The 27,728-nt window shown below is 37.4% G+C and overlaps 2 protein-coding genes and 1 non-coding gene across 3 annotated transcripts; 1 reads left to right on the top strand and 2 right to left on the bottom strand.

Annotated features, from left to right (window-relative positions):
* Nucleotides 1–5,721: 5,721 nt before the first annotated feature.
* On the bottom strand, nt 5,722–13,344 carry LOC101309012. Its single transcript, XM_004308503.1, has 15 exons — nt 13,123–13,344; nt 12,756–12,968; nt 11,757–11,951; nt 11,397–11,659; nt 11,010–11,238; nt 10,487–10,655; nt 9,526–10,395; nt 9,350–9,434; nt 9,035–9,241; nt 8,820–8,957; nt 8,382–8,616; nt 8,197–8,250; nt 7,889–8,026; nt 7,662–7,789; nt 5,722–5,728 (listed from the first exon to the last, which is right to left on the bottom strand). The coding sequence occupies exons 1-15, from the start codon at nt 13,342–13,344 to the stop codon at nt 5,722–5,724; spliced, it is 3,153 nt and encodes a 1,050-aa protein (XP_004308551.1).
* Nucleotides 13,345–14,709: 1,365 nt separating this feature from the next.
* Nucleotides 14,710–16,400, bottom strand: LOC101308611. The gene is made up of 2 exons (XR_185203.1): nt 15,386–16,400; nt 14,710–15,092 (listed from the first exon to the last, which is right to left on the bottom strand). It is a non-coding gene; the product is annotated as an uncharacterized LOC101308611 (transcript).
* Nucleotides 16,401–22,293: 5,893 nt separating this feature from the next.
* LOC101306957 (RING-H2 finger protein ATL32-like) lies at nt 22,294–27,118 on the top strand. Its single transcript, XM_004306993.1, has 3 exons — nt 22,294–22,917; nt 23,220–23,317; nt 26,317–27,118. Exons 1-3 carry the CDS (start codon nt 22,759–22,761, stop codon nt 26,738–26,740), a joined length of 681 nt encoding a protein of 226 aa, XP_004307041.1. The 5' UTR covers nt 22,294–22,758; the 3' UTR covers nt 26,741–27,118.
* Nucleotides 27,119–27,728: the final 610 nt, after the last annotated feature.

Below are 27,728 nucleotides of genomic sequence, written 5' to 3'. Positions count from 1 at the left end.
TTGGGCTCTTTGGTTTTCTGGAGAGCTATAGTTTTCGGAAAGAGAAGTGAGATCGCTTCCTGTAGTCTTTTGGTGTTTTCATATTTCTATCAACTTCTACAGAGGAGCAAGAGTGTCATCTGGGTATTCTCATCTAGGTTCGTCTTCTGTTGTTGCATGGTTTATATATTTGGGAGAATTTCAGAATTTGAGCTCTGAGTAAGATTGAGTGTTCGTTTTTTAATAGAAGTAAGATTGAGTTTTGGGTGCTATTGGTTTGAATTTTGGTGCAATTCTGATTCTTTTTTCTTTTGGTGTTGTTATTTCTGGTAAAATGTGGTGGTAACTATGGTGTGGCTTTGGGTTTGGGCTGATTTTGGTAATATTCGGTTTGTTAGTTCTTCAGGTAAGCTTCATGATCTCATCAGAAGAAATTGGTCTGTGTGAACTAGGGAATATAATACCATAGTCCCTTCTTTAACATTTCAGATTGATATCACAATATGTTATTAAACCTTTAAATAGCAATTTTTTTTGAATTGATACGTTACAAAGTTTATTTATGACGGTACATGTGTTGGTTAAGTAAAAAAAAAAAAAAGTTAATCAACTTCTTTCAATATAAAGCTGGAGACTTTGGTGGATGTTTGTAATCCTGCTCTTCTAATTGACATTTTCATTTTGTTTTCTTGAAGTGTTTTGAATTAGAAGGGCCACTTTTATCCGCTTTCAATATGCTGCCAACATTGGCCTAGTTTTAGTACACACTAAGTATGTGTTTTTCAATTTTCTCAGCTCCACAGGTAAGAACCTTCTTATATAATGAAATTGATATTTATTTATGTATATATATTTAACTTGGTAAGTTGGTATGATATGGGTTTCTCTTAGATTTGATTAACTTTGCCTTCAATGTTATCGTTTCTTTGTAGCTCAACTTTATGGTCTGAATGGTGTGTTTTAAAGTGTTACCATACTCAATTGACTTATCATCATTTATTGTTTTCCTGTTTTATAAGGTGAGGGAGTAATATCTATATCACCAATTATGACTTGAAATATGCCACTTTGAAGTTTCAGTACCTCTATGAATTCAAATATGACACTTTGAATTCAAATTTGAATTGACAAAAGGACCACCTGTTTTATCATTGCAATAAAATTCCCATGTTGGTCTTTCTGTTGGGGTTTTTTTTTTTCGTTTTTTTGGGCACCCTATAGGTTGATTTGACACATCACATGCAGCTGCTTGGTGAGTATTATTTGCTTGCCATATGCAGATCTTACTTTTTACGGGGAAACAAACAAAAAATTTCTCCAAGCAAATGTGAGCTAAGAACATGTAGAAATTTCAATGATTAGTTACTTATTTCAAATTATTTTCTGCAGAATGTATGATAGAGTGGTGATCAAGTTCACAGGAGTAGAGGCTGACATAAATTTTAACATTGAAGACTTTAAACGAGTGAATACTAACTTGAGTTCTTCAATTCATGCCTCAAGAAAGCTGGGTTTTTTTTCCAATTCCCTAGAGGTAGCTCAAAATATAGAGTGATTTTGCATAAGTGTGGGAGATGGGAGGCTCGGATGGGCTAATTTTTAGGCAAAAAGTAAGTAAACCTTATTCGTAATTATCACACTTTTTTTTTTTATTCGGTATGATTTATTGTTGACCCTATTTGGTAGGGTTTCATCTAGCTTGGAAGCCTCGCTAAGCCTCAGATACCTCACTCAAGTCTCTTGATAGATCGGGTGAGTTGTGCTGCTTCCGTGAATGCTTCATTTTTTTTTTTTGTTCATTTTTCTTTTTTGTGCTCTGTGACTGAATGATGGAGACTGATTTGGGGTCTCAGTAATGCAGAAGTTTAATATTCTTATATTTGGGTTCGTCAAAGGCAGGAGAAGGAAGGTGATGGGAAGCTAACTAATCTTACCTTATTCATATAGTATTTATCGGGCCTGTATCTGTAGAACTATATCCATCTTATGTAGGGGGCCTATATAACACAAGGAAAAAGCTGGTAGATTTCTCTTGATATTTTCTGTTACTGCATATGAGTTGAATATTTTTGTTGATTCTAACAGGTTATTGATCTTCACCGGCACAATATAGATCATATCACTATTCCATCTAGCCGCGGTCCTCAATTTGGCGTTTTTCGACGTATTGATGATGTACCATATGGAACCAAGCTATCACTAGGCTTACCTTTATTATACTTTTAAATAAAAACCAGTCTTGCATTAGAGATTCATAATCTGCAACTCCTATGCATTTCTAATGGATCATAAATTCTTAATGCTCAACTATGTATCCAATGTTCTTGCAGTACATTAACTGTGACTTAATTTCTTTCTAAATTTCATGCTATCACTAATTAATTTTGGTGTGCTTAACTTTTTGTTATTCTCATTAATTAGCCTAGATTCCTCAATAATTTTGTTTTTGATTAGTTGCACATTTTGGTTTTTATGTGGTTCTAGATTCAGGCTTGGTTTGGAATTTTAGATCGACATGAATCCCACTCTACATGAAGAGGAAGGTGTTGGGGCCATTGAGATCGATCAACAAAATAAGGATGCAAACTGTTGGCTTATCCAAAGTCCATAAAACGAAAATTGTGGGTATTGGTCCTTATTTGTTAGCGATTTCAATTTTTTGTGGGGAAGTGAAATCCACACAACCAAATTGTAATCCACACACCCACTTTCTATTTTTAGTAACTTAAATTTTGTCCTTAGTGATTTAAATTTTGTCTTCGTATGAAAATGATTACTGAAAATGGAAAGTGAGTGTGTGGATTATAATTTGGGGTGTGTGGATTTCACATCCTTTTTTTGTGCTTTCGTTGATTTGTTTTATTAATTTTTACTGTCAGTGATTTATAGGTGGTTATTGAATTGCAGACCTTGAATTTTGATTGGTGTTATTCATTGATCGTGTGCTTTTGGAATCTCAGTTGTGGAATTACCAGTTATAATCCTGTATGACCCGTTGTTTAGTAAATTTATTATCTTTGAAACTTTAATTTTTACAAGAATCGTATTTAGCAGAGCCTTAGATCAAGGGTAGCTTCATATTTCTGGGAAAAGGGGATTTCGAACAAAAAAAAAAAATCTCTTACATTCTAATGCAAAACATATGTAGTGCAGAACATATGAATTCCTAATATATATGCATTTACTAATACAAAGGCTGCTATGAGTGAAGCAATGTTTTCTTTTTAACGAGTCAGTATGTTTCCTTTTATGTGCATCCTTAATAGTTTTTGAGTGCAATGAAACAAGGCTATTAACTGGTGCCGGAAATTTTTTGTACCTAACTAGAAGTTATTTTAGAGTCAGGGTGGGATTTTGAAGTTATTTAGAATTAATCAGTAATTCAGTAATACATAGATGAGGATTCCCTGGAATTTCATAAATTCAAATATAATGTCATTAAATATTTTGCTTCTTTTTGTTTGTCAAAATTACTTACCGACTTATTTACTTAATGTCCTTAAAATCTTGTCTTGGGGCGGAAACTTTATTCTCTCTATATATTATTAGTTGTACAATTGGTGCATTTATCAATGATCGAGGGAACATGGCTTACAGAAAGTAACTTTATGACCCAATACGAAGAACTTCCTTCTTAAATAAAGCATTTAGAAGACACTTGAAAACTAGAAGATTCCAGCAAATCCTTCTTAAATGTTTAAATGCTCAAAAATTTAGTACCCTAAGCTTTTAATAAAAGTTGTGGAAACTAATGTGGACCGACCCAAATTATGCGTACGGTGGGGTATTGGTGGTTGGTTGTTGTCCTGGTAGTGGATAAGAGGCTTCTTGAAAACAGGAGGATGTGGAGGGATATTATAGGCATCTTCAGCTGCAATTTGATATCTTTCATGCAGATTGAGGGCAGTGGCCGGCCTGTATGATTGCTAGTGCATAATGTAGTTCATTCGCATTCTATTTGAGATTTCTTTTTGGAACTGGTTTTTGAGGTTTCCAAAAGCAGTTTGGTTGTGTGGTTTATATGTTCTCTTGTTAAAGCTTGTCAGTTTTGCATTATATTTGAGTTCCATAGTTTATGAATAAAATATCTCTGTTTCAGTTAAAACAATCCACTTCTGATTCTAATTCTTGTATACAATACATGTAAACTACTTTAGAGGTGGTTCCATATCTTTTGAAGTTTCTCAACAACTTGGCAAATATCTATGTGAGGTGATCACAAGAGGTTAAAGGGCTGCACAGGTGAAGTTTGAAATTATTCTTATTACAGGCCAATTAGTCTGGTGCATGTTTGTATATATTTGGTGCTAAGCCATTGACCCTGATGGTGACGGAACTTTCGGGAGATACTGTTTCTTGGGAAGCAGGTGCATATGTGAAGGGTAGACATTTGGAAACAATTTCCGTGGTAAGCAAGGCGATTGACGAGAAAAGAGACATTTCTCTTCTAATCTGTTTACTGGGAGGCAGTTGTAGTATAAGGTTATCTTTCTATCTGCAGGTCCCTAATTCAATTAGATGTAGCTTTCACTTTCATGGTGCCACATAGGGTTTAGGGATTCGTTTGGGACAATTAAATTTCAACAATTTTTTTTTATTTTTAAAGGAACTATTTATATGCTAATACTCTTTAGTTCTGATACTTTTCTGCTCACCTACAGTTTTTTGGTCTGAGAGATCAAGTCAGGATGATGCTACTTATATCTATTCCCGCGAACTCTAATGTATAAGTTTCAAGTTCCGTATATGAGACTTGAGGGGCAGTGCAGTGAGGGGTTTTTTTCTTTCTTTTTTAATTAATATAATGACTGTCGGCTGCCTATTGTAGTATTAGATTCCTTTGTGTCAGCTTTTATCCTAACTTGAGCACAAATTTCCAATGTCTAAGCTAGGCCTCATTGTTTCCTTCCGATTATGCAGGTTCTCCGCTCTTGTGGAGTTATCTACTACATTATTTGGCAAACCTGCCTTTCAGAATCTCATTTGCAATGGACATCCTGTCGGCTGCCTTTCAGAATCTCATTTGCTGAAGATGGAAAAAAAAAAAAAACGAGTAAAAAGTCTGAAAAATTATCCTCCACCAATTGTTGTTATCGATCAGTATGTAGCTGTTGTGTTTATTGTAACTCACTGTTCGTATTATAGTTTTAGTATCATGTCTGATCAGATTTCTGTTGTGCAGGATGCAGTATGATTTATACCTAATTTACTCTCCTGTTGTGCGCTGAACCATTACGTTTCAAGAAGGAAGGAGTTTATTGTGTTCTAAGTGTATTTTATCTATTCCTGTATTATTGTTTTCATGTTGGAGTGTTGTTCGTTGATCTTTGTTCTTTGAATTGATCCGGTGGTAGTTTTATCTTTGGTCAATTTCAGGTCAAGGACGTATGACTGCCATGGTACAATCTCAAGTCTCTTTGCATTCTGGACGTATTCCTTGTCCAGAATGCAAAGAGACTTGAGATTGGAGGGTTTGCCGCTTTTGTCTCTATTCAAGCCACACTACAAAAGTCATCTAATGTGCTTGACCAGTGGATCAACTCGGCCACACAGAGTCTTGTGTATTTTATCGGTCAGGAGATGATTGGTTTTCAACTTTGTACGGTTAGCTGTCTATGAACTATTCCTTCTAATAGCATTCTGTAATTATTGTCAAGTCCATGTCAGTTGGGCATGATTATATCATATAACCAAATAGGGAATTAGGTTGTTTAGACTAGAATATGACCATATTGAAATTCTTTACAATCTGCATAAGAACAAACCAGAGACATCAAGTTCTTTACAAGTTGTTTCTGTTCCTTTTTGGTAATGTTATACCAAATTACCAACTAAGTTTATTGGTCAAGTATTTTCAAAATTAATAGGAAAGAAGAAAACAAAAAGGAACAGAAACAACTTTGATCAAATCACAGATTTCATTAGCATATTTTGTTGTTTCAATGTCTGCATTGTCAATAAAGGCATCTTTGCTGAAAAATGTTTCATGTCCGTATGTTATCTACTGCATCAAAGTGACATGCGTACCATCAATCACATACTAAACGTGTAAAAACACTAAACAAATATTATCTTTTTTATATACCCTTTTGTTTTTCCGTGGATGCGTCCAATTCTCCATGGAGAAACTTCCGAGGAAATCATTTTGAGGGCATATTTTCATTTGAAAGCCAACAGGATTTCCATTGTTGGCTTTTGATTTCCTTGACATACCTATCGTATCTGCATGGAGCCTGATATGTTTTACAGTTGTAATAGTACTTTACTTATGAGGAGGTGCAATTTCTCTGACTTTTTGTATTTCTTTCTGTATGGAAGTATCATCCTCTCAATTATTACTGTTGTGAGGTTTAAAGTCTTTTGTTGATTATTGAAAAGCTGGTCTCAGTGTCTTGCAGGTTAGAAAGTCGTGTTAGAGAGAATAGTTTCCTCTGAGGGATTCCTTTTAGGGCTAGATTATCTCTTTCCTTTAAATCATTCTTGTTCATGCTGGCAATTTATGGTTAGAGTCTGAATGATGCTTTGTGACTAGGTTGATATGTAAATTGATTGGAGAAAGAAATGACAAGAATCGAGTGAACTACTTGTGTTAGGATTATTATCATGTATTTTTGGATGGTGGCTCAAGTGAATGCAAATAAATTACTATACACTAGCTAGCATAGGACAGGTCACTTTTCTTTTCATGTAAAGAGGCCGCGGCAGTAAATTTCTCCAAAATTTTTGGCTTCCAAGTTTCCCTTCAACAGTTGGGAAACTTACCCACAAGCTACTGTTGCAAAATGACTATCCGCCTATGCATAGAAATCAAAGCAATGCTTTTCAACCAACCAGAAATTCCTGTGTCAAGTTCGAGTGTTGTTTCTTTATTGCAGTTTGAGAGGATTAGTTGAAATTTGAGAATGGTGTACAATGGTTTAGGACTTGGGTTTAGAATGTTAAACTAGACCGGTTTAAACATATACTCTTTCATTTTGTCATGAGTAGTAATGGAAGGTCCATGTGATTATGCTCCAAAGAATGATAATACTCGCTTCTTTAGAAGAGGAAGTTTACATGAATCATTATATGAAGCAAACCGTGAAGCAAACGTTGTCATTTTCTTGCATCACGTTTAGACCTAAACAAAGACAAGGAAAGGCAAGACAAGTAGTGTTGCAAAGGGAAGGGTTAATTACAAAAAAAAAAAAGAATAAAAAGAAGGGAAGAGGGTAGAGCAGTTGGCCTGTTGCCCTGATAACAATGAACTGTGTCTTCGAGATTAATTCTGATTACTGTGTTTGAGCAAAGAGTTTCTAATGGCCGATATATGATGAAGGAAGTCATTTCTGAATATTTCTCTAAAAAAAAGAAGTCAGTTTTCATCGGAAAAAAAGAAAAAAGAAAAAAAAAAAGAGTCGGTTCTGAATATTCAAAACAACAGCAGCAAATAAAGCTCCACAACCAATGCCTAATCCAGAGTATGTTGAATTACATCTTCGCTTACTACTGGAATTTATTCTAGGACAATTTGAAACCCCAACTCATAAATTATTTATCATTTTATCTGGGGAAAAATCATAGTCTACAATAGTTGAATGTACTTGTTGCTTCCTAATGCTTTGAACAAAAGCAAAATCAGAAGAGTGCTCAAGACACAAAACAACAACAGACCGCAGAGCACCACACAACACAGCACACACCTCTCTTTGGCCTTCTGTCCTGCAACTCCATTCTCCAATCCCCTTTTTAATCTTTGCAGGAATCTTGGTACAACTACTCTTCCTTTGTGGGCGCCAAACCATAAGAGAAGCTGACATAATATATTAATCTGCAGCAAAAGGAAACAAGAAAGAAATAGAATTTTGAGTACATTGAAAGATGAAAAAGAGAGAAACCATAGATATCCACTAAACAGGTTTAGCCTTACCCAGAAGCTAGCGTGCATGAAGAATCTTCCTTCAGGATTAATATCAGTGCTTGAAGTCATTTCAGTTTTCTGGTCATAACCACATATTTCCATGGTCACATCACCATCCACCAGTCGTGAGGATTGTGTTGATGTCATCTGAAAAATTAGTCAATACTCAATTGAGAAAGAAGCATTCATGAAGTTCAGAAATCTAGAATGTACTTCAGATTAAGTAATCAGCCACATTGTACCATTTTTGGTGTGTAAATGCAGTATATCAGGCCTCATTATCTAAAATATAAACATAAGCCTATTACGTTTATTACCATTGTAGCTCCCGAAGATTTGCTGCAAACTGGACAAGTGTAGTGACTGTGGCTCTGGGTGCAAGTCTACGGAAACACAAGAAAGGTTGGGAGATTCAATTCAATCACTTCTCATAAATATGCATCTAACACAAAAGGAAAACAATGTAAAATATATATGAAATTTATGTGATAGAAATAGAAACCTTGAAGCAAGCTAAATGCATATAATGGCCACATGGTAAAGATTTGATTCTTGAACTTGATGTAAATAAAAACTCAGTGCAGACAGGGCAGTTAGTTTCTAGACATTTCTCCCGGCACTTGTGGTTCACCAAAGCCATCCCCATGCAGCAATTGCATGACATGCAGTGAAAATAATCAATGCCAAGGCCCTTCCCTACTCGGCATAAGTTGCAAAATGGACAATGGTAGACATTCCTGAGAAAAGAATGTCGTTAACTCAGAGAACTATTATGTTTACAGTTAATTGAAAAACACATTATGAGACTGATGTTACTTGTATTTATGAGGATATCTACTTCAGATGCAGAAAATTCAGCTAGTACTTAGTGTACCTTTTGAGTTCACAAACAGCAGATTTAAGAGGAATTCTAATTTATTATCAAAAAAAATTAGTGTACCTGTCATCATCAAAGAGGTTGCAAAGATTACAATAATACTTTGCCATCGGAAATCCATTGCAAGAAGCTGTCGAACATACAGGCCCGACTGGCTGAATAATAAGACAGCGCATACACATCATTTCAGATGTTGCTTTCCTGGAGAAAGATAATGAAATATCAGTTATAGAATTTCTCAACTCGAAAAGAAGCTACATTATCAGAAAATTTATTACCAATCCATTGGGTGGTCGCTGACAATGTCATGGCAAAATCTACAAGTAAACAGTTTGCCACAGCAAGCAGCTAGTAGTTTGCAGTTTCTTTTGTAATGCGGGCAGCCATATACTTTTTTCTCGTGATCTCGAAAAGTTGGTGACTGTGCCCCTAAGTGTGCAGTATTTGAAACATCCACTGTTATTTCTTGAGCCGCAATCCAGTAACTAAAATAGAACATCAGTACTTTATATTAGGTCGGCAGTTATCAATTATCAAATCATTAGGTTTCATGTGCAAGATGATAAATAGTAGGTAGCAACAATCAGACTAACCTAGTCATTTGATGCTTCAAGTTATTCCGCATATGAGAGTTGAAAGTTTGATCAATCTGGCGGTGCCTTTCTTCAAATCCAGTACCTTAAATAGACGAAACATATAGAATTATTGTCAACATAATGAGATAGACATAGAATATCAGAATGTATGCAGCAGGGTTTCTAGCACAAACCTTTTACGAAAATTTTAGTTTCCAGTTTCGGCGGTAGAGTTGACAGTGAGCTTCCTTTCCAACATTCACTAAGCCACTCCGCGAACATTGTGTTTCTCGTAACTTCCTTGAAAGTATCCATCATTTTTGTCTGTTCATCCTCAGTAAGTGCAGAAGTGACCCATGGTAACATAGAATGCAGCACTTCAGCACCTGTAGTCCCCAGTATGAAACCAACCATTTTGTTTTGCTCCTCCACAGAGAAGTATACTCCAAATAATGGCCACAGCTCAAGCTCTTCCCGGTACATGTGCTCGTCTACCATCATTCTTAGTGACACGAACATAATTCGAAGCCTGTTTGCCAGCTCATAGTACTTTCTCACACATTCATTTATGGGGGCACCAGATCTTGTACCTCTGTGAAGGTGAGAAAGCTCAAGAAGAACACCTGAAATATTTTCGAATGCATGTTCCTCTTGCTTATGATCAAGTATGTAGGAGTTACTAACATTTTGAAGTGCCGCTCTGGATTCCATTGCCGGATACAATATGTAATCCTCTGCATTACTATGAGCTCTATATAAGCCCCATAACAAACAGAAACATTCAATGAACTGCTTAAGAAATATTTCATCACAGTTACTGAGCATTTCAGATTCAGTATCCAGATTTTCCAAGTCACGGCGTATGGCCTTATGAACTTTAAAAACAACATCTATTGGTTGTGCAGGTAATCCAGTGTCAAAACGGCTATTACATTCTTCGCGAACTGAATGTGATGGTGATATACAGTTGATATGCAAGGAACTTGATGAACATAAGCTGTCATTACTAGCCTTGGTAGCCCAACCACAAAAGAGCTGCACCAGAGCGATATCTGACGCTGGAGCTGTATCAAACAAATTGGTAAGAAACTAAATATTGTAATCATCAAGTCAGTGAAGTAATATATCAATCTATAGAGGGGAAAGGTATTGAACCTGCCAACTGCATGTTCTTGACATAAGTCTGTGCTTGGTTTGCAGTCAATGATTTTACCAGCCATGGCAAGACACGCTCAATTAGTTTCAAGGGCATTACACACAGGCTTTGATGCAGAAGTTCCTGTTGTCTTTCAATGGTCAAGTTCTTACGAAGAAGTGGAAGTACCTAGAAAGACAAGGAATCCATAATAAAAAAGGGATACATAGTAGTGATAGTACTACAAGTTCTAGTCATGCAGCATTAGTTGTTGTTGAGATCAAGTATATACTTCGACTATCAACCGCTGAGCAATTGGAATGTTAATTAAATTCTGTATAGAAATACATAAGATCTTCATACTGTGCAAGAGTCCAGCGGTAACCAATTGCTTTTGGAGAGAGCGCGCGCGCGCACACACACACAGAGAAACACATATACTGTATTGTTCATTGTACTGGTTCATGAGATACTACATAACTTTGAAGAAGCTAGCAAATATCCCCACAAGAAACTTTTTATCAATTTAGGGAGCTAGCTGACCTTAACTTCTTCATCATGGAAATGAGCCTTTGAAGTTTCCATTATTTGATCAGCACGAGAGCGTAGCTTTGATTGAAATTCAGCAGCTGCGGATGGATTTGTTGATGCGCTTTTTATACTTTTGATCAAACACCTAAACTCATTGGATAGACTTGCTTCATTTCTGCGCTCGTGGAAACTTGGAACTTCCCCATACACTGCAGGGTATAGGATCGTTTCCTCAGCAATACTACAACAAAGAGGGAAGAAAGAACCAGTTATTTTCAAGTGAAGAAGAGGAAAAGTAGTCCATCACAGAAATTAAGACAATTGAGCAACACTATCCCATTACTTAACATTATTGACGACTAATCAAATAATATAAAGAGGCTAATGTTTTAAGGAAACCTGTGAAACATGCAGATTTCAGCAATAAATTGCAGCCTGTCATAGCAAGCCGGAAGATCATAATTTGTAACAGCTCCAGCAATAGGCATCCTCTTCGCCTCCGCAAGCGTTTCATTCAACTCTGCCTCAATAGCATTATGCCAAAGCAATATATCATCTATTGGATGCACCCCATTGAGCTTGGCTGCATAATTTGTATCATCGTCTCGACCGGCTTTGGTCCCAGAACAATTATCTTTCCCTTCCATCAAGCTGAAAATGACCTTCAATATCACGAGATAGCAGATGTAATCAGTTCCATGTACTAACAGCAGAAAACAATTCTGAAAATGTAATACTGGAAAGATCAAGAAGGCTAACCTGTTGGAGAAGCTTCTCCGCCGGTACTACAGTACTTAAGCACTTGTACAGTTGCTGACGTTCATCAGATGAAACGGACGACGCTAACCAGGGAATGAGTTTAACCACTATATTCGTGGGGATGCCGCTCAAAAGCTTCCACAGTAGTGAAGCTTGCTCTTCAGGTGAGAATTTCTGAATGAGCAAAGGTATGATCTGATATATAATAGTAGAAAACAGAAAATAAGTTATATATATATAACCAGCATAGGCTGCATAGCAACGGAAAAGCTAGAGCATCCAATTAACTGGAAATCATACTCAGAAAATCTATTAGGATATTGATGTAAAACATCAAATTGAATACATGAAAGAATCCAAATTAGCATGCATGCACTTTGGAAATAGTCAGCGTGTGACTCTACATATATGAAGTATAATCAATAATCATATGGGTGTATCTGAGACAGGAACTAGTTCAATAAAAAAGACGTACATTTCCACATTCTAAATCACAAGGGGACATGCTTATGTGTATTTGTCTGTAGATGACAAGAGCCAATTTGTATTAGTGAAATACATGACTTGGTTCTACCTGCTAATAATCCCTAGCCAGAAACACCAATTACAATTGTCCAAGACCATTTCGACTACTTACAGAAAGACTTCTTGTAAAGAATCAGTTGAGGGACTTTTAAATTTATATAGCGAAAGCATCATCATCGTCCTTAATGTATAGTCCACTAATTATTGACAACGGGAAATATATTGAATTCTACGTAGAGATATTATACGTTTTAAGTGGAAAACCAACCACCTCTATTTTATGCTTGATGAAATCCTTGAATTTACTAAGTTGTCATTGTCTAGACAAAACTGAATCTTCAGGTTTGTTTTTGTGTTTAATTACTTGCAATTTGCAAATCACATTTCGTTTTCCATCTCAAACTCGTAGCCTGCATTTTTGTAAGTAGCATCAATAGAATACAGAGAAAGAAATAAAAGAGATGAAATATATACCTGCTCCTCTTCTTTGGCCATACACTGGCTAACCATTGTTTGTAGGGATCCTGTAAAGCACACCAACTCCTTGCTTGGAAATTTTACCTCATTTTGTGTGCTAGAAATCAGCAGCTTATACTGATGATCCAAAACAAGTTTTTGATTTTGGTGTTGAAGGAAGTAGGTTTCAGCTATATTTTTCACCCGTGCATCAACAGCTGTATATATCACCTGCATTTCCAAAATTCAGTGGCAACTCGATCGAGTATTAACAAATGTTCTATTTTCAGTGGCTAAATATTCAGACAAACTCAACAACATAACTTTTTGTACAAATTCATGTATAATACACTTTAAAATACAACATTTTAAGAGTTGCATGTACCTCATCTTTAACATTTAAGTAATTCTCATAAATCGATTTCAGGAAGTTGCACCGCTCAAAAAATGCCCGAAGTTCTACACTTTGGCCGTTGGCATAGCCCATTGTTGATCGGTGAATCACATCAAGCTCATTACGGATTGCTTTGTGAATGAACAAAATTATTGAGAGTGGTGATGAATGTGGCTTGGATGGGGACGACGCCTTCTCTTTTTGCAATGCCATTAACGTAAACGTTTCCTCGACTTCAAAATTGGTTGATTTGAACTAGAAGCGTTGCTCTCATACAAGTCTAATAACTTGGATTATGATGATTTGCGAAGGGTGCATTATTTATAAGAATCACGGGAAAGGGGAAGCTTAATTATATATAGTTTAGTTGACATGGTTCCACGTGGTGTTTTTGTTGCACATATATATGCTGATTATTATGTAAGTACTAATTTGGCTTAGTCAAATAATCCAAATTTAGGTGAGATACGTACATATATAATTAGGAATTAGGAGAATGAACTGGCATTCAAACATAATTAGTCAAGAAATAAGTGCATGATTATTGCCATTGTCTGCTGTTATGGAATATCTATGCGGCAAATATGTGGCAAAAGTTTACCTGAAATTGAAAACAATTTCATATACATGGAACTCAAATGAGCATGCATGAATCATAAAGGGTTTGCTAATTCTGGTCAAGTGTGCATGGTTCTTGCTATGCCGCCTGCTTCTAGAGTTTGCAATTCAATTGCCATTGTTCATGCTATTACAACGTACTTTTACGAGGATGATCGATGAGGTAGTAGCGGTTAACAGAGCCGCGCCGGACGCAGGCATGGGTCAATAATTGTGCTTATGCCTATGGGTTTGTGTAGGAGAATAACTGGGTTTAGGGTTAGGGAGTTAGTCGTATGGTTGACAATAGTGAGGCATCGGAGACGATTAGGGAAGGGGTACGGTAGTGTTGGTGTGTGCCCGGATCAAGCAACTTCATTTTCTGTATATATGAATGTTGCCTTCAGAACTCAGGGTGCGCGCCCAGGCACCCCCGCCGCACCCAGGGTGCGGGCCTAGGCACCCTTCCCGCACCCTGGGGGTTGAATAAAAAAAAAGGTCACGTTTCGGAAAATCTTCTTATGTGGAAACATGTTTCCGAGCGTTTCAGAAATGTTACGGTTTCTGAAACGCGAAACGGCTGTTTTCGGGAATTCCGTGCAACATATATAGGATGTAAGTGAGAAATTAGTGTTAGAAACTTAGAATGGATTTTATTAATTGGTAGGGATTTGTTTCTAGTTAATTAGGCCGAAGACAAGGTTATGCCTTAGGAGCTAGCCCTCTTGCTCTGGTGTATATATGTGATATTCTGGCACTAACTCGATGCAATCGTCAATATATCTAGCTAGGCATATTCATTCCCCTCAAAAGAAAATTGAGGGCTGCTAATTGATCCTTCTTGGCTTCTAGCCCTATACCACCCCCGGCCATGTATTGAACTCAGCCGGACGTTTAATATATTCACTTGCTTCTTAGAAAGACACACCTAGACCTAGCTACTCTCAAAATTAGGTATTGAAAATAGAACTGCTACAATTTGAATTTGAAAACGTATTGACATTTACATAAATACATTCCTTCATACATATGTGATATATCCCAGCAACCAAATATATATAATAAATAAAACTTGACACGAAAGGCTAAAATAATAATATGATGATCGAAGAGCAACTGGCAGTAAGAAATGAATTCCATGGTTCTTAGAAGCCTCAAATTATATATGATTGATCAGAAGCAACTGGCAGCAGGAACGTTCTTCATTTGGAATGAAAGCTAGCTGACTGCAAAGCAAGGTTCTTAGAAGCTTCATCATCAGCAACACCAATACGTAGGGCCAAAGTAATCCATGCCAATGACTAGTCTGATCAGGATGGCTTTGTAATTCTAAGAAAAGTTCCAATCTTCAAAGTGACCCACTTCTGCAAGAAACATCGATCATGCATTCTTTTATCAATCTACCTATCTTTCACTTGATTATGACGTACATATATACAGCTTAATTAACAAAATTCATATGACAGCCAAATATTAGCCACCCGATTAAGATTTTTCCCAGAGTTCTTCATTATAGAATCATGATCTGTGGCCGTGATTTGATTTTATGTCATTCAAATTAAGAACCAAATTAAAAGTTGGATAGTCAATTGTGTGTGCCTTGCTTCCTCCTCTCTATAATCATGATCTAGAAACAGATCGAATTAGCTACGCGTACCTTGTTAGTCATGAAAAAGTCATGGCATACCAGTCAACATGAAGGCTAGGGTTTCCAGATTACAAACACCTATATATATAGAGGTTGGATAAGTCCCCTCCTCTAAAACCATAACGTGAACAATTCAATTTTGTTGATCAGATTTGCTATTCTCCGGCAACCTCGTCAGTCTCATCCTTACACAGATTCTCTCCATCTCCTGAATATCAAGAATTTATATATACTAGCTACATATCATCATAAATATCCATGGAGAGGCCAGAAGGGTATCCAGAAGTAGAAGCTACAGAAGCCGATCAGCCATCAAACTCCGGCGCATCAATTCTGGGCACCAAGATTAATGATATGTCACAACTAGAAAGCGGTCTGCTTCGAAGAAACTACAGCGACGTGGGTGGAAACTACTACAGATTCCGATCAAACGTTGGTAAGTCAGTTGATCCAAGGTTCCTGGCCTTGGTAGAGTTCTTCAGGGAGCTCTACTTCCGAAGGCTCGAGCTGTTCAAGAAAATATTTCCGGGGAGTCCTGATAAGTTTCTGGCCGAGATGCCAAAGAAATGGAATTTGGTTTTATCTCAAGTCAAATCGGATCAGAGCACCAGGGTTCGGACCATGCAAAGAAGCCTGAGCATTGGCTCACCGCGTGAATTCAAAAGAGACGGGTCGGAAATGAGGCTGGAGCGATTCAAGGTCAGAACTATCGATGTGGATGATGATGTTGAACAAGATAAAACCAAGTCTGGCGGCTCCAAATGAACAGCTAGCAAGAACAATATCCAAATGGTCAATGCACGTTGTGTTGGGAAAAGATAGAGATCAAAGAAAAAGCCAAATGGGTGGCTGTAGCTGAAAACAGTTCTGCTTCAACCAATAAGTATGTAGTTGGATGCAATTTTATTTAGTTCTTTGGTACAAAGAACGCATATTTTTTCATTACTTGGAAACCCAGTGTAAATATATAAAGGATTTTTGATGATACAGTTGTGGCTTGGATTGGGAACATTGTATTGTATGCTTTATAAGTTTTTATTTCTATCTGTCAACTCAATACAATATATAGCAGCTTGCAACCAATTATACGTAGGCAGCATAGCACATATATGCAGTAACTATATATACTTGTGAGATTTTATACGAGGGTGGTACTCTTCTTGGTGTTTCTACTAGATTCAACGAGGCCACAAAAACTCCTTAATTTGATGTATTTGCTTTACTTCAGTTGAATGAAAATTTTCAGATAAAAAAAAACACACACACATTTATTGTTTAACACCTTAAAAAAGGACTCATGTTCTTTACAAAACACAGATTTTTGCTCTATAAACTTATCAGGTACTATTGCTTGGAGTTCAATTTTAGATTTCTCTCTCATGCTGCTAGGTCGCCGCTATGGTGCTGATCTCTGGTCATGCCGACGTCAAATGGGTGTAGCTGGATGGGATCTCTAAATGGTGGACTTTGGTTTTTTATTTTTATTTTTTATTTTATAACAAAAGAAAACAACTAAGAGAGAGGTGCCCTAATGCGAGGTGCCCTAATGCACCCAAAGTTTACAATATCAAGGGAAAGAGCAAGCGAGGCATCCGGAGGAATACAACCTTCCCAGATGCAACGGTTGCTAATTCTATGACCTATATTTGCAAGGGAATTGACAACAAAGTTTGTTTCTCTAAGTACATGCTTGAAGCTAATAAACTCGAACAAATCCTTCAAGCACTTGATATCCTGTATAGGCTGAGGATCCTCCAAGGTGGACTTTGGTTGAGCTTGAAGGATGGAATTGGAGAGGGCCGTTTCTTAGCCTCTCTTGATATGAGGTGTCAACTGCATCGAGGATTATGGGATGGTGCATTGGTCAGTCCCCATTGGGGAAGATTGTAGTAGTGTGATGGGATGGAATTGCATTTAGGTCGAATTCTCGATGGGGCTGATTGTTAGCTTGCACTAGTTGGAGACGCGGTGGTGCTCGATGAGTTATAAATTGGATTGTTGGTTTTGTCAGAATGAATGACAACGTTGATCTAGAGTTGTTTTGGCTTTGGCTATGTTACAGGGCTTAAGGATTTCTCTTCGACAATACGACGGGTCATGCGAGTGGAGCCATGTGAATCAAGAGTTTTGATGCTAGTGGTGAAGCGATGGCTAATGGTAGTAGACCGGTGATGTAGTAGAGGTTTTGGGTTAGGAGAGGAATGATATATAGGTTATGCTCCAATATGACCTTTGGCCCTAGGTGATCAAGGTCCAATTGGGTGTACGCTGGACTTGGGCTCTTGTTTCGCCCAAGTCTTTTTTTTTCTTTTTCCTTTTTTGGTTTTCAGGTTTTTGTTTTATTTTTTTTAAATTTATATTTTTGTTTTTTTTAAGTTTCATTTTGTTGGGTTTAGTCATTCATCCTCTTTGAACGAGAGTTTAGGGGTTTGGTAGGTTTGGTATCTTTGGTTGTATGGGTGTGTGTCATGGTGTTGGTATTAACATCGATGTTTTCTTGTTTTCAACGTAATAGGGAGGTGTCTCTACGTATATGCTTATAGTTTTGGTATATCATATTGGAAGGGGTTGTTTTTTTTTTAAGGTTGACTGTAAGGATGTATCGAGACTTTCTGAATAGGTTTGGTTATAATTGAACGCTATTGGTTCTTGTCTACTGTAATGGTTGGTATGTTTGGTAGGGAGGAGATGTTCACTTCCTCTAACTACTAGCTGACAATAATCACATTCTCGCTTCCATCAACTTCCCTTGTATCACACTTGCATTAGCTTGCTTGCTTAGTAGTTACAACATGCCCTTAATATGTGTTGTCTTAGTCAAAAATTATCAGAGGATATGAATGTTGCGATATTTTTTATTAACATTCTCCAAGAATGGAGTATATATACAAGATTACATCGAATCCTAATAGGAAACTAATTATACAAGAATATTACCAAATATTCCTAATATCACATGGATTGACTCACGTTAACAGTCTTTACCTACAAGCCCACACATAACATGTATTTCTGAAACATCCAAATAAATGGGGCTCTTGCTCTCTCAAAAACCTTGTTGCTGGCTACGCTATGGTTCTCAAATATGGTGATCGCTTTCGGTCTTTGTCCTAAGTGGAGATTAGTTCTCCACACTCTACGGTTTCACACCTACACTTCAACGTTGTCTTCCGGTGAACATTCAGCCATGCAAATGAGGTGCGCTCAATACATCACCATTTAGTATCGATGGCGTGAATCTTGAAATCGATGTGACTGTCATTTAGGACGGATAACAACTAGCAATTGGCATGCGTGAATGTCACACTTTTAAATTCGACCATAGAGGGGACACCTCAAAACTGTAATGAGATGTTGTTTCATGGGATTGTCTTAGCATGACTTAATTTCTAAACTAAACCTGACTCTTTTAACATGACTTAATCTTAAACTAAGCCTGACCCTCGTTTGGTGCTAATAGGACCAAGCAGCAGAATAGCCAAAACCAAACCATTTCATAGATTTTGAAACCCAGATGATTGAATAGATAGCATTATTAAAGCATAACATCCACATCTCAACATTTTATGGATGCACAAGAGGTCTGTAGAAAAAAGTTTCAAATCTCTTTTTCCCTCTCTTTCAACTCTGATATATATGCACCAAATCCCAATCTAAAATATGAAGCAAACATCTTGCAATTCACAAGATTACAAAATCAAATCAACTGGCCCTCCAATTAGATCAACCCATGATTCTTCTTATCCCAAAATAAACTTGTAGCATTGCCCAGGAAAAAGAAAAAGAAAAGAAATAGAGAGGAGAAGGAAGAACGAAATTAAATCAAGATTTTGGAATAAAACTTACCATCTAATATGAATTGGGCTTCCTCTCTTTCATTTATATTTGTTGGAGTGTCCCTCTGTTCTTCGGATCTCACTTCTGGATAATTTATATATGGGATGGAGTCAGAAGCTGCAGCAGCCAATCTTTAACGAATTTGGAGAGAGATAGAGACAGTGATAGAATGAGAAAGGAGGAGGAGAAAAATTATGAAGGTTAAGCAGTTGAGCGTGTTGGAGCAGAAGAATGAAGAGAGATGATGAACAAAGAAGAAAGAGCACGTTAGAGAGTCCCATGAAAATTGGGAGGTGTGTGTACGTAAGAAGGTAAGAAGGGGACACGGGGACTCTGTAACCTCATTTAAATGAGTCCCATTCTTAGCCAAATGTTGGACAAGTCTTCTTTTGTTATGTAAGCCAGTCTCAACCCGTGTAACAAACAACCCATAATGGATGACATATGGGTAGTGAAGCGGATCTAGAACCCATTTAGATTAGTTCTAGATGAGAAGGCTCGGGCACGACGGATTGGCTTGACGCTGAGTTGATCAAGCCCGAATAAGGTTGATCAGCTCGTAACCCTTAATGTGGTGTGAAACTTTCCACCCTATTGTGACTGCTCTCCGATCGTAGATGATGAGAGCGCTGATGCGCTATGACGAAGCATGTGAGGAGGCGATTGTTGCTTGTATGAATGTGAAGACTAAAGAGACAGAGCAACGAGATCAGATTACGATCATGCAACTGGGGATCGTAACTTAGGTTTTGATCAGGTGCCCAAACCTTGCTTGGAGGTCCAAAGTGCAATGTAATCTAACAGGAGGCTAAATGAAACCTAGGGGTCTCAAGGGGTAAAAGCTGTAAAGTAGGCTCATCTTTAAGCTCTGAAATGGAAATAAAATATTTTTTTGTGGGCAACCTGAGAAACTCTGAACTACAAGGATATGGAGGTTTTGATCCAGCAAAATATGCACACCTTGGCATATAGAGATTACATATGTTATATAGATGTGCTTCGATATGATTGTTATCAAGCTTGTCATGTTACTATGCTCGTCTGAGCTTCTATCTATGAAGTTTTGTTTTTTGTTTTTATTTTATTTTATTTGTATCGAGATTACATGGTTTTCTCAAATACATTTAGGACCTGAGACTCTAACCAGCATTGGCGGGTTTCGAACCTTGTTATGAAGATTTCACACCTAGACTTTTACTAACTCAATCACTTGTGATGATAGTCTTTATCTATAAAGTTATTTCTTTTTATTAAAAAAAGAGTTGAAATTTGTTTAGGGACAATGCCCACTAGCCCTAATTTTAAGAATTTTATTCCCACTAATAAAATAAGATTTTAAAATTCTCAAGAGCCAACTTAAAGAACAGAAAGATAATTATACCCTTAATGAATTAAATAAACTACAATTGACCATTATAAGAGTCTATTATAAAATAAAGTTTCTATGACGGATTCTCATGACCAATGACGTTGACCGGGCTCCGGGGGTTGTTGACCGGACTCCGACGACGGTTGACCGGGCTCCGGCCACCGTTGACTGGCTCCGATGAAAGCTAGGGGATCTACTGGGGGCAGTAGGAGGGTCTATTGAGGGCAGTAGGAGGTCTGTCCAGGGATCTACTAGGGCAGTAGGGGGGTCTACTGGGGACAGTAGGAGGTCTGTCCAGGAGTCTACTAGGGGCATTAGGGGGGGGTCCTACTAGGGGCAGTAGGAGGTTCTACTGGGGACAGTAGGAGGTCTGTCCAGGAGTCTACTAGGGGCAGTAGGGGGGTCTACTAGGGGCAGTAGGAGGGTCTACTGAGGCAGGAGACTCGAGTGATTGGAACCTAATATCACTTAATCTCACCATCATCATCATAACAAAGTTACATAGTTTTCCTTCGCATACTACATCCAAATAGGTTCTTTTAAACAATAGCTACTACATTTTGTCCACAAGTTCGATCAAGTGCTTCAACAATAACCATATATACTCCTGACCATCAAAATCCTTTTATAAACATAAGGAAACAACAAAAAGCATAAACAGTGCTATATACAATCGTTTCATCCAAAACTCAATTCCAGAATTGATCGCCGAATTTCTAATCCGATAAGCCAAATCAAATCTCTACTCTGGTACAGTGAATTACCTCCGAATCCCGAACCACACTACCACTACTGAGTAGCTCCGGTTCATCTCCGAAAAGATCTACGAGCTTCATCTTCTGAGATCTACCAGGGCAGCCATCCCCGGCCAAAATAGCTCCGAGCAAAGCAAGCACAAGCGAGCCGCTTCATACAGGCCAGATCTAAACCGGCGTCGTTTTCGTCTTCATCGGAGTCAGATTCGGCGGCGAAGGGGCGGAGGAAGGAGGAGGAGGTGGGGGTGAAGCGCAGGGAGGGGCCGACGAAGGAGTGGGAGCGGTTGTGGATCGATAACAAGCAACGGCAGCGGCGCGGCGTGGTTGGAGGCGGTTGGGGGCCGAAGACGTCGTTGAAGTCGAAGTCTTAAGGCGGAGATGAGGAGGAGGAGGAAGGTGGAATTGTGATGTTGGTGAGCTTTGCAGCGAGGTGGGAATGGAGGGCTTTTATTGGTGTTTTGAGAGGAGGACACCATGGTTGATTGATTGGTGGAGAATTCTCTCTCTACATTTTGCTGGGTATCTAGAGAGAGAGAGAGGCATGGAACAGACGAGAGAGAAAGAAGAGGTATGGAGGAGAGAAATAGAAGAGAAGATAATATGAAGGGTAATATGGTCTAAAAAACAGAAAAAGTTAAAAATTTTGTTAATGGGAAAGTTGTCTAAAAAGTCTTTGGGTTGATGGAAATTTTAGATTCTTATTTTATTAATGGGAAAAAATTGCTTAAAATTAGGATAGATGTGGATTTTCCTATTTGTTTAATTTCTGTGGTTTGAAATTGACATATGTCCAATCTTTATAGTTTTATTTTAATTATAACTTTAAAGACTATTCAAATTCAAATAAAACTAAAACTTTAAAAATATGAACAAATATAGACTTCAAATCATAAACATTTTACCGTTAAAAAAAGTCTATATCTACAGTTGATTGGAGAGTTGATATGCCGAGATTTAATCGAAAAGGAGAACACAATCTTCGATTGAAGAGTGTTCGTGAGGTGGTGTTGGTGTGACTTGGAGTCCCATGTCCATTTGGTTTGTCACTTGAGTTCAACTCGGATATTTCAACACCCGAATTTGATTTGGATCTGAGCAATTCCCTTTCCCACTAATATCCTCATCATCTTCTCTCTGACTCACTTGGATACATGGGCTGCCTCAGTCCCTGGCTCTGCTCAATCCCTCCATGGCTTCCTTCTTCTCAATCCCTCCGACAGTAGAACACGCTCCACCTCGTTGCTCTTTTCCCTCCCACTCTCACACAGACAGACACTCCCATATACAATCCAAATCATCCTGAAGACAACAACATTTCCTTGTCCATGACAATTGGCCCGAACCCAAAACCAACAGTAGCAGCAGCACGAAACCCATTTCCCACAAGACCAGTGGACTATCCCCACTTGGTCAGATAGAGTATGATATCTTCAGGGATCAACCTGGTGATGACTGTGATTGGTTTCGCGGTGAGCACCATGTTCATCGTCTTTGTCTGCACCAGGCTTGTTTGTGCTCGCATTCACCTCAATGTTTCCAGACGCTCCTTCCCCACAGCTTCCAGATCCGATCTCAGTATTGTATGTTTCTTATTCTTCATTTTATTTCCAGTAATTGTCCCTTAGATCTTACTGTTTCAGTAACTTTTTCTTGTTAACACTTGTCTATTTTTTTTCTTTGGATAAGTCATAACAATTATGGCTCTTAGCTTTTAGCATCATGCATAATGTTATTAGTCTTTTGATCTTATAGTAAGCCTTGTCCAAGTTTTTACTTTTTGATATTCTTTTGGTTTTTAGTGTTTCTCAAATATTGCAATATTGTTATTTTAAGATACTTCATTGACAATGAATAAAGCATTTTCATGTGATTCATTATACAGCTAGAACGCGGTTTACATGGCGTTGAACCTGTAGCTGTAGCCAAATTTCCGATAAAGAAGTACAATGATCCGTTTTTTTCAGCCGTGGAAGATGCTCAGTATGTCTCACTTTATGGCTGTCTATAGTTCCTTTGAAATGATTGCACATTATATGGTGCTTTTGCATTTTTTTTTTTTTCAACAACAGCAAGGAGCAGTCTTGTGGTACTTCAGAATTCAGTTAGGGAGATAATATACTCTTGAAGTGTGTATTAGATAAACAAAATAAATAGTGAGTATAAACTTTAAAGTTTGAAAAGACCTGGGGATGCAGTGGTAATTGGTTAGTTCTCCCTGATAGATTCTCCACAGTTGCGTCTAGCTCAAAAATTACATAGTTGATAGTTGATAGGTTTAACCTTTATGAAATACATGACTCCGTAGTATTACATAACTTTTCTTTTTCTTCTTATCGATCTTGCATAATCAAGATCTGTGGTACTTATGGTAGTGTTATTTGAAAGATTTTAGGTCTCATAAGTGTTTTTATTTTTTATTTATATTGGAGACCTAGATCTTATGTGTATACCTTAACTCTATTATGGGATTATGGAAGTAATTATATGGAGACTGTTCATCTGTTTACTGTTATTCCTGGCTTTAAACTTCTTGTCTCTTTCACATAGTTTGTGAATGCAAGATGATGGCATTTATTACCAGAGATTTTGTTACTTATGATATTTAGAATGACTACATCTTTTCTACTTGTCCATATTGGGAGGTAAAAGCCCACTAAGTCCAGCTTGTAGAACTTTTGGTCTCCAAGTTGCAAATGTCAAGCACTTTGTCTGATATTGGTTTCTAACTTTCTATTGTTTATTATGCTAAGGTCTATTTTCTATTTGAGATGTCACCTTAATTATGCATCAAAGATGAACATAGTAAAGCACACCCTTTGATGGGATAATTTAATTTTTCTTTAGGCAGTTACATCTTACAGGATATTAATCTACCATAACCTTTTTGATCTTAATTTACTAGGTTTGAGCAGCAAGTTAAAGACTGAACTTTCTAACCTCTTGCTACAAAGTAAGCAAATCTTAGGATCGGAACAATGGGTGGTATTTATTTCCTTGGTACCTGAATGGAGTTGTATATGGAGATGTCAATTTAAGAGAAGCCATTCGTATGACTTTTAAATTTTTAATCTATTGTCATATTGGCTTCTGCCGATATTTTACATTCTGTAATACCTCTATCCTTCATTCCGACCTCTTAGTGCAGATAAACTGGTAGAAATTGTCCAGAGCAACCCTTGTTAGTGTAGCCTTTTGATTAGATAATTCTCTAGGCGTTGTTTTTGCCACCAAGCTTTTTATGTAGATATACTGGTACACGTGCGCCAGACACAAGTTTGAGTGAAGTGTGGTGTTATTATTATTAATTTTTTTTATTACTAAGGTGACCAAAGTTTTGGGCTTTTCATGTTCTCTGGTCATTTGTGTTTTTCCCTAGAGAGAGTAACATCAGGATCTTGTTTCCTTCTATTTCTGTAATTTCATTGGTTAGAGCTGCTGTAAGCAACATCGGTTGCTAAACAAAGTTGATTCAAGCTGGGTGATGTTGACTCATTTTCTGACTCATTGTGGATTTGTATCCTTTTTTCTCATAAAAAAATTCAGACATGTTCTCGACTAGAAAGGGTACATGTGTTAAATTTGATATTTCTGTTTGTGAGCAATTTTTTCTATTCATAAAGACTTTATATAATTGGATGGAGTTGATGTATCATCGGAATTGCTATAAAAGAGGCATATATTAAAATAAAACTTGAGAGTTTACACTATCGTACTACATGTCTACAACAATTTTGTCTAGCCTATGATTTTTCATGGTTGTATACAATGTATGATTGTATAATCTCATAAAATGTTTTTCATACCCAGTGCTGGTTAGACAATATTTCACATAGTTAAAGATGCATCACCATATAACTAAATTTTGGTTTGGGGTGTTAATGAATATTGTTAGTATGCTGTTGTTTCTGAAATCAACATAATGGTTTTTGGGAGTGTTATTATTTCACCACAAATGTTAGTCTATACACCCTCTCAACTTTCTTATTTGCCTTCATTATATGAGATTTGGTCATAAATTCATAAAACCCTCAATATATTTATGAATTGATTAAAAACAGTAGGGTAATATATTTTTATCATAAAATACAAATTGAAAGTCAATATGGTGTAGATTGATATTCCAGCTTGTTAATATACTCTTTTGTTTATATTAATTACATGTACTGCGAGTCAGGGCAGCATGTCCTCCTGAGCCAATTATTAATTTTCTTCAGGGTGTTATTGGCATATTTAGAGAGGTACGATAGCATTTCTAAATTCTCTTTGAGGTCCCTCCTGTCAGTTTTAACAAGTTTGGAATTGGAAATGAATGGACCGTGAGCTTTCAACATGTAAAACTTAACGTGTTGAACATTAATTGGGATGAGAGGTCTCAATTTCTTGTTCTCTGGTGGCCTGTAATTTAAACACCTCTCGTCATCTTATAGTGGTGTTATCTAATAATAGTTTTAAGTAGACCATGCAAATCCTTGCTTATGCCTGACAGTGTGAACTGACAAAATAATAGTACTTCAAGTCCAACACCAAGCCTGAAGACATATTTGCCTCTTGGGTCGACCTTTCCAGTTCTTTTAATATCTATTCTGAGGGTCAAATATTTACTATCATATTATGTACAAAGCAATATTATGAGGATTTTGCTTCCCTAATCCTTTTATATCTATGTCCTATGATCTGCAAGCTTCTATTTTGTTGCGACTGATTCATGACTGCTGTCTTGTGTTTTGTCTTTGTGAAACGGTGTTCATGTTTTGAGTGGTATTGAAATAAAGAAAAGACAGCAGGGCTTCATTTTGGTAGTTCTTTTTAGCCTGTTGCATTAATATAAAAAATAAAAAATAATAATAAGCACTGTGTTGTTGTAATTGTGGTGACTTCACCCAGAATATCTGCCACTTCTGAAATTGTTGATCATTGGTCTATCAATCATTCAACCCTTCTGTTTATTGCTAATGAAAATTTCTTTTGATATGTGGCAGATGTACAGTTTGCCTCGCAGAATACCATGGCGATGATGTATTGCGCATCCTCCCATATTGTGGGCACTCTTTCCATGTGACCTGTATAGACATATGGCTTCATCAGCATTCCACATGTCCTGTATGTAGAATATCATTGCGGGAGCTTCCTGAGAGAAAACGTCGTTTGCAACCCTTGTTCAGTTCAGCTATTCGATCTCATTATGGTACAGAATCCTTTGACATCCATTCTTATCGCTATCCTTTGAACAATCATGGATCAAGAACGCATGCCAACCCTAGTATGGACCCCATTCAAGAGGATCACATAGCATCTGAGGGTGATGGAGCAGATGCCAGGGAGAATGTCTTGCCCTTAAATGAGAGTATTCGGAATTCTAAGGACATGGAAAACAAGCATGTAGAGAGCCCATCAAATCCTTAAATACAATGGTTTTTTCGGAATCCAAGTAATTTGCAGCGATCAAAACAGGCATGTCCTTAATCTGCAAGTAAATACCATTTGAGCTCAATTAGAAAGTTGGGATCAGCTTGTTGCCGACTCTTCGTGCTTGCTGTATATAGTGCAAAAGTGAGGTTTTCAGTTGCGGTCTCTTTCTTTTATGTTCATGGTTCAGTTTCTTCTTTCCCTATTAGGTGGCTGATCTTGGGAAGTTTTGTTAGATCAGTTCTAAAGACATAGAGAACGACTGGAGGAGGTTGTAGTTGATTTACTTGTATCCCTCTCATGTATTGTCAGAGTATTATACTCACGTAACCTAAAAACTGGCCGATATTTATGAGTGAAAATTGTCAAAACACAAAAATAGCTTCTTTTTTTTTCCCTTGTTGGGCGGCTTCCTTTATGGGAATTCATTCAAACGATGATACGAAAGGTTGAAGACCCAGTTGGGTTTGGTAAGGGATGAACAATCTGAAGAAAAAATGAAAAATTGATTTAAACCTTGTACTTTTGAGTAATGAAAGCTTCATGTTGCTGATGAAATAAAGGAAAAAACTATCTAGTATCTGTCATACCGATTTGGATGAGATACAACTTGGTAGGAAGATGAGATATAAAAGAAAGAACAAATATAATGGATATGAAGAACGAAGAGTCGAAGAGAAGAGGAAGACGAGGACATGAAGAGTTTGGGACTGTATAGGTAGAGTACAAGCTACTTTTGCGGAGAGTTTTCAGCATACCCGATGTTAACTCACTATCTCTGAGTTAACGGCGCGTGCACACACGCTCTAACGGATATAAAGAAAACAGAAGCTTGCCGCCGATCTGTAGTTCTACACTCCCCAACTCTTTCAACTCGCTCTTCGCGTCCACCATCAAGAATTGGATCGTGCCTAGAACGACGACGTTTTGGAGCCTACGGCTACCCAATCGCTTGCTGAGTTGGAGATCCTCCGATTCCTTGACC

The sequence above is a fragment of the Fragaria vesca genome, linkage group LG7, assembly GCF_000184155.1.
Source record: "Fragaria vesca subsp. vesca linkage group LG7, FraVesHawaii_1.0, whole genome shotgun sequence".
Taxonomy (NCBI): Eukaryota; Viridiplantae; Streptophyta; class Magnoliopsida; order Rosales; family Rosaceae; genus Fragaria; species Fragaria vesca.
This window is presented reverse-complemented; position numbering and strand designations above follow the sequence as displayed.

What these genes read in the sequence shown, in the direction of transcription:
- LOC101309012 (XM_004308503.1), bottom strand. Translation starts at nt 13,344, where the DNA reads ATGGCATTGCAAAAAGAGAAGGCGTCGTCCCCATCCAAGCCACATTCA. An exon ending in GAAATCTGCATGTTTCACAG is followed by an intron (nt 11,239 to 11,396) that starts GTTTCCTTAAAA and finishes TCTTTGTTGTAG; the next exon opens with TATTGCTGAGGAAACGATCC. An exon ending in TGCATTTAGCTTGCTTCAAG is followed by an intron (nt 8,251 to 8,381) that starts GTTTCTATTTCT and finishes ACTTGCACCCAG; the next exon opens with AGCCACAGTCACTACACTTG.
- LOC101306957 (XM_004306993.1), top strand. Translation starts at nt 22,759, where the DNA reads ATGATATCTTCAGGGATCAACCTGGTGATGACTGTGATTGGTTTCGCG. An exon ending in CCAGATCCGATCTCAGTATT is followed by an intron (nt 22,918 to 23,219) that starts GTATGTTTCTTA and finishes TTCATTATACAG; the next exon opens with CTAGAACGCGGTTTACATGG. An exon ending in TCAGCCGTGGAAGATGCTCA is followed by an intron (nt 23,318 to 26,316) that starts GTATGTCTCACT and finishes GATATGTGGCAG; the next exon opens with ATGTACAGTTTGCCTCGCAG.